Below are 6,766 nucleotides of genomic sequence, written 5' to 3'. Positions count from 1 at the left end.
TCAATGGCTGATGGAGCACATTGCACAGCCAATGGGAGAGCTGGAAAGTGCCACCCCACTACTCGATTGTATATAAGGAGAGATTAACTTCATTTACACCATACCTTTCTCACCAGTGGGGACCCAATGTGGCAAACATTGTTCTCCTTGTCTCCATTTTATCCTCACAACAACCCTGTGAGCAGTGTTCCCTCTAAAGTGAGTTAGTGTGAGCTAGCTCAGTTTTTTAGCCTCTGGCTCACACATTTTTGTCTTAGCTCAGGAAGGATGGCTCCAGAGCAAACTAATGTATGCAGTAGCCAGATCACTCACTCACAACTTTAATGCCAGTAGCTCACAAAGTAGAATTTTTGCTCACAAGACTCCACAGCTTAGAGGAAGCATTGCCTGTGAGGCAGGTTAGTTTGTGACTCAGCCAAGGTCACCCAACAAGCTGCCGTGGGGATTTGAGCCTGGTCATCCAGATCCTGTCACTCACAACACTCTGTTACAGTAAGAGAACCACTTTATACGCTCCAGAGTTTAATTTTTGTCTCTTTCTTCACAGGGCACCATGGGTGATGTTGAAAAGGGTAAAAAGCTGTTTGTTCAGAAATGTTCTCAGTGCCATACAGTCGAAAAAGGTGGAAAACACAAGACAGGCCCAAATCTTTGGGGTCTCCTAGGCCGTAAAACGGGACAAGCGCCTGGATTTTCTTATTCCGATGCAAACAAGAACAAAGGTAGAAGCCAAGGAGTGTCTTTTTCCTCTTCTCCGTATCGGTCGCTTAATGACAATATGCATAAATAAATTGGATCCAAAGTTATAAAAGGGGGGAGGTCATTGGGAGAGGGCGTCATGGCTGCCCTGGGAGATGCACTCTGGAAAAGTCCTTCCGGTTTACCTAAAGACTATCCACAAAGCAGGCTTAGCGTAAGCAAACGTTCCAGTCAAAAATGTACACCCGTGATTTTACCTTTAATAACTTGCGTATTATAAGATTTATGGGCTGTTCATGCATCGCGCTTATAGAGAAGCTCACAGGATCAATCTCAAGGGCCATGATGCATAACGCAGGCTCTGGCCGCGTCAGAGCTGGAAATCAGCTGCAGCAGCTGTATTTTAGCATCTGACTGACTCAGTGCATTTCCCAGCCACCTGAACATTCCAGAAAACGCTAAAGGTAGGGCTGGCTGTATCCCCTGCCCAAATGACCCCTCCCTTCCAATTTCTCCTGTTCTAACATCCCCTCAGATTGTTTAGCTGAGCCTCAGGGTACCAGGCCATCCCTGAGGCTAGAGTGCGCTTCCTTGGCTGCTGTTTCAAGTTTGCTTTGGGGGCCTTCTGGATTGTTTGGTGCATACTCCAGGTTATTATTTTAGCAAATCTTTATGATTGCCTGTGTGGAATCCCTTAAAACTATGCATTTTGGGGTTGGTCGTCCGACCCCAAAATGCATGGGTAGTGGTTAGGAGCACAGACTCTAATCTGGGAGAACCAGGTTTGATTCCCCACTCCTCCACATGCAGCTAGTCGTGTGACCTTGGGTCAGTCATAAGTTCTTTCAGAGCTATTCTGTCAAGGGTAGCTCTCAAGAGAGTTCTTTCAGCCCCACCTACCTCACAGGGTAGAAGACGAAACAGTGACTTCACTAACTTCCACAACTACACATCTAGGACATGCGCAAGAGTCTGGTAGTACCTTAAAGACTGACAAAATATTTGGCAGGGTATGAACTTTTGTGAGTCAGAGGGACCTATTACCCCTCTGCATATCTCATCTAAATCCAATCACGCCTGCTATTGTCATTCACTTGCTATTGTCATTCACCTGCTAATGTCACTCGGCATCTGAAATCACTCCACTTTCCAATAAATAGGACAGATGGACTCCCATTCTAGCTGTATCTGAAAAAGTGAGCAGTGACTCACAAAAGCTCATACCCTGCCACATATTTTGTTAGTCTTTAAGGTGCTACTGGACTCTTGCTCTTTTCCAGGGGTCATTTTGAAGAAAAAGAAGTGCAGGAGCTCATTAGCATAACTCATTAGCATAACTTATTTGCATATGCCACACCCCCTGACCTCACTGGAAGTGTGTCAGAAGGCAACCCCCACCGCTCAGGCTCCACTGGACTGTTTTGCATTGCTAGCTATTGGGGGGGGGGAGCGAGCAGATCTGTCCTTGCAGAGGAGGGAGAGCTTGTACCTGAATAAAACTTGGTCTTAAAGGTGCCACTGGACTGTTTTGGACCAGGGGGGCGGGGGGGGGGGCTCTGCAACTTACCTGGCTGCTTCTTGCTCTGACTAAGGACTGCTGGGAGCAAGGGGTGGGGCTTGTTGCATGTGCCCACCCCCTGGGCTCTTTACTGCCAGAGCTCCGCTCCTGTGCGCTCCTGCAGAAAATTACCCCTGCTCTTTTCTACTGCTACAGACAAACATGGCTACCCATCTTGATCTATATCATTCGCCGCATGAATCCTAACTAGATCATTCAACTATGAATCTAAAGTAAATAGAAGCACCAAATTTGTGATTAAATATTAAATACGTTCAAACAGTAATGAAATTGGATTTTCTTTGACATTCTTTTGGATCCTTTTTTTTAACCTTTAGAATTTTGATCATAATCTTTGAGCTTATTTTCATATATATGGATGAATCAATAGATTTTGAAGACTTTCTGATTTTATAAGGATATCCTTAGGTGTAGCTGAAATCTAGCTGGAAACACTTAAAAACGAGAGATATTTCATTACTCTCTAAATATTTCCAGGTATTGTCTGGAGTGAAAATACATTGATGGAGTATTTGGAGAATCCGAAGAAATACATTCCTGGAACTAAAATGATTTTTGCTGGTATTAAGAAGAAGAATGACAGAGCAGATCTTATTGCATACTTGAAAAAAACGACCTCTTCATGAAATATTATTGCATCTTCTGTGATATCGACACAATTTCCAGTTTGAATAAGTCTTCTGCAACAACCAGTGTTTCACTATTGTGCTACCACTTGTTCATTAGGTACCGATTAATCCAATACTAGCTAAAGAACATAAAATAAAAGTTGATCTTTTCAGATACTTTGTTACCTATGGTAATAAAACAAGAGTTACCATTGTCTTTTTAAAAATACATCTCATATAGAGATATTTTGGTAGGAAACAGGAGTTTGGTGTAGTGGTTAGGATCACGGACCATAATCTGGGAGAAGTGGGTTTGATTCCCCACTCCTCCATGTGCAGCTGCTGGTGTGACCTTGGGTCAGTTACAAGCTCTTTTGGAGCTGTTCTCTCAGGAGCAGTTGTTGAAAGAGCTCTCTCAGCCCCACCTACCTCCCAGGGTGTCTGTTGTGGGGTGGGGTGGGGAGGGGAGGGGAAGGGAAATGAGATTGTAAGCCACTCCGAGACTCCTTCAGGTAGTGAAGGGCAGGGTATAAATCCAATCTCGTCGTCCTCCTTCTTGTCTTGTACCAGTGAAGGTATATGGCTAACTTTACTTGAGTTTAGACCTAACACCAAACCGTGGCTTGGCATTATTTAAAGAAGCTATAGGATTGGTCCTGGCTTCCCTTCCCTCTGTCTCTGGCATGCCGTAGTTCCTTCCCCTTTTTCCTGTTTTGCAGCAAAGCATAGTAAATTAGGAGTTGTGCAAGTGAGAATTCCCTTGGAAGGCAGAACTGGAAACCATGATCAGATCCTGTTTTTTAATTCATGTTTGAAGACGGACTATGATTTTTTTTCCATGCCAGCTGTGGATTTCTGCATTCAGATATCACAAAAACCAGACATAGAACAAACCACTTGTTAACAAGTCAGGTATAATCCACGTTTCAGACCCCCCCCCATTTTAGCACCATCAGCAAGCTTGATAGTTGGGCTCAGTCTTCATTCAGACCACACTGAACGGGCTCAGTCTTCATTCAGACCACACTGAACTGGAGCTTAATCAAAGCACGGCTTATAAACTAGGGTTTACTACGAAGGTCTGAACGCAGTCACAACCTCCAGCTCTATATGACAGCCTGTTAGGGGTTCAGGTAGTCATTTTCTACTGCCTTTTTGCTACTGCCAAAGGGGAGGAGGGCTGTCAAACATCTGGCAGGCTGACCCAGGTTGTGCAGGTCTGCCTTAGAGCGTTGTTGGCGCTGTGAAAAGAGAGTCTGTACAATCCAGCTGTAATGTTTTATTCAGACCAAATGCTCAGCAATAGCAAGGGGAGAAGGAAACACTCAGCGCTCTGCAGAACGGTGCCAAAGTAACAAGAGAAAGCTGACAAATGCAGTTAATTTGAATGAAGGCAAGGTCAAAGCCCATTAGATATGTATAGAGTTCTGGTCAACTGTTGCATCTAACTGCTGCTGTGCTTTATATGGGACTTTGGAAAATTGGATTTTTGACCCATTCATAATTAATTGCAAAAAGCTTCAGATATCACTCAGACTTTCCAATGGATTGACATGTAAGCGTCTTGGGATAATAGATCCACATCTAATTAAACCCAGTTTTTACTGAAATTCGACAACGGCCATTGTTATTCTGGAAGATGTACGAATGGCGGTCTCTCTGCATGCTGCCACCTGCATTTTTATACACGTCATGGCTGTGGCTGGTCTGGGATTGAGTTTGGCATGCATTTTGACGTGTACGATTGCTCTGTGGGAGAGCTGACGCAATGGGATGATGCTGTCTTCAGTGCCAAATAAATGTGTCTTCACATCACAAAGCTTGACTTAGGCGGCCCAAGATCTATTCTAGAGACAAGATGACGTAACTTAATGAAACTAAGCTGGTTTGGGGCTGGTCAGTGTGTGGCTTGGGAGACCAATGGAGCAGACTGGGAAAAAGGTAGCACACCCTCCCATGGAGGGAAGATTGGCTGGTGATGGCGACCATGGCCCCCAAGCACAAGATGAGACTCATCTTGCCTGTCTTGTCTCGCACACAGTGACCCAAGGTGAGTCTTGTCTTTCCATGGGCCACTCTGGACAAGGTGAATAGAGTCTCAACTTGCACAGGGCTGGAATGGCCCTGGCAGGGGGCAACCTAAAAGCTATAGCCCCCCAGAGATTTTTCCCAGTTGCCATAATGGCCAATCTGCTCCTGGGAGACCACCTCAGGGCTCCATATGCATTGCTCTGAGCACTGCAGGGGATGGGCAGATTGTCCATGTCAACGAGATAATAAAAATGTTTGGATGGTGTTGGGGTGCTATGACAGGAGGAGTCAAGCGGGAACTATACTTGGTTGCCTTCCTCTTCGGAGGCCTCCCCAGGTCCCTGCCCATCGTGACATCAGCTTTGCTCTAAAGTTCAGGTAGGCTTATCCCCACTGAAGTATTAAATGTGCGGATAAAGTGCTGTCTTAAGCTTTACACCAGAAAGTTTACTGCTGTTGGACTCTCTTGCAGGCTCTACATCCATCCAGCCATCCAGCCGATCTTGTCACATCTCGGAAGCTAAGCAGGGCCAACCCTGGCAAGTAATTGGAAGGGAGACCTCCAAAGAATACCAGGGCTGGGTCGCAGAGGCGGGGAATAGCAAGCCACCTCTCTGAAACATCCAAGCCCCACGAGGGGTTGCCAGAAGTCAACCATGACTTCTGGGCACTCCCTCCCCCAAATACCCACCAAATAAAAAGATGTTGTGCAACTGGATCACAAAGTTCTGACAACAAAGTTTGAGTCCAGTGGCACCTTTAGGACCAACAGAATTTTATTCAAGGTATAAGCTTTTTGTGTACAAGCACACTTCCTCAGATGCAGTGAAACAGAATTTCCTTAACCATTACATATAGAAAGACATGGGGTTAGTTGCCAGGAAGGGCCGATTAGAGTCAAGACAGAAACAGGAACAAAATTGGAAATTACCAGTCCATAAATATAGGTAGAGGGTGAGCAGTAAATTATCATACAGGGTAATGATACTTCCTGGCAACTACCCCCACCCCTCTCTCTTCCTATATGTAATGGCTGAGGACATTCTGTTTCACTGTATCTGAAGAAGTGCGCTTGCACACAAAAGCTTATACCTTGAATAAAACTTGGTTGGTCTTAAAGGTGCCCCTGGACTCGTCCTTCTTCTACTGCTTCAGACCAAGGCGGCTACCCGCTTGGATCTAAAAGCCCTAGGAGGTAAGTTAGGCTGGGAGTGTATGACTGGCCCAAGGTGACTCAGCCAGCTTCTATGTCAGAGCGAGGATTCGAACCTGGGTCTCCCGGATCCTCGTCCGACACTTGAATCACACTAGACCAGGCTGAGCCCAGAATTCCCGGGAAAAGCGTCCCGCAAGCTTTCCCGAACGCCTGCTGGAAGTAATGCGCCGCACAGTTATAATCACCCGACGATTCCCAGGTCTGCGGCTTCAGCTTTGCGGAGGGAGTCTGGCGCCCCGCCTGCACCTGAGCCGTTTCTCCTGAGGGTGGCCCACCCGACCACCCTGGGGACTTGCAGGACGGATTTACGCGCAGAGACAGGGAACGGGGTTTTTCCTGGGTCCGCGGAGGGCGCCGCCCAGGGACAAGAAGCGGAGCGGGGACTTGACGAGGGCGAGGCGAGCGCTCCAGCAGCCCGGCGCCGGCGCCTCATCCCCACAGGCGCCAGCGGAGCAGCAGCCGCCGCCGCGTCTCTTTCTCTCCTCTCTCCCTGCTGAGCCGCAGCCAGAGAACGTGCCCCGCGCCGCGGTGAAAGGGATCCGGAACAAGCCCCGGGGAATCCCGCCGGAGTGACGCAAGCAGACCCCCCCCCCCCGGCCTCCTTGCCCACCAACACCCCTCCAAACGCACCCC

The 6,766-nt window shown here is 47.2% G+C and overlaps 1 protein-coding gene across 1 annotated transcript; it reads left to right on the top strand.

Moving 5' to 3' along the window:
* Nucleotides 1-535: 535 nt before the first annotated feature.
* LOC107112590 (cytochrome c, somatic) lies at nucleotides 536-2,904 on the top strand. The gene is made up of 2 exons (XM_015413755.1): nucleotides 536-722; nucleotides 2,756-2,904. The coding sequence occupies exons 1-2, from the start codon at nucleotides 554-556 to the stop codon at nucleotides 2,902-2,904; spliced, it is 318 nt and encodes a 105-aa protein (XP_015269241.1). The 5' UTR covers nucleotides 536-553.
* The last annotated feature ends 3,862 nt before the right edge of the window (nucleotides 2,905-6,766 follow it).

The sequence above is a fragment of the Gekko japonicus genome, unplaced genomic scaffold, assembly GCF_001447785.1.
Source record: "Gekko japonicus isolate JY-2015 unplaced genomic scaffold, Gekko_japonicus_V1.1 scaffold743, whole genome shotgun sequence".
NCBI lineage: Eukaryota > Metazoa > Chordata > Lepidosauria > Squamata > Gekkonidae > Gekko > Gekko japonicus.
This window is presented reverse-complemented; position numbering and strand designations above follow the sequence as displayed.

Bases quoted from the DNA above. Each gene is read 5' to 3' on its own strand.
- LOC107112590 (XM_015413755.1), top strand. From the start codon at position 554: ATGGGTGATGTTGAAAAGGGTAAAAAGCTGTTTGTTCAGAAATGTTCT. The intron at 723-2,755 runs GTAGAAGCCAAG...AAATATTTCCAG, and splicing joins CGATGCAAACAAGAACAAAG to GTATTGTCTGGAGTGAAAAT.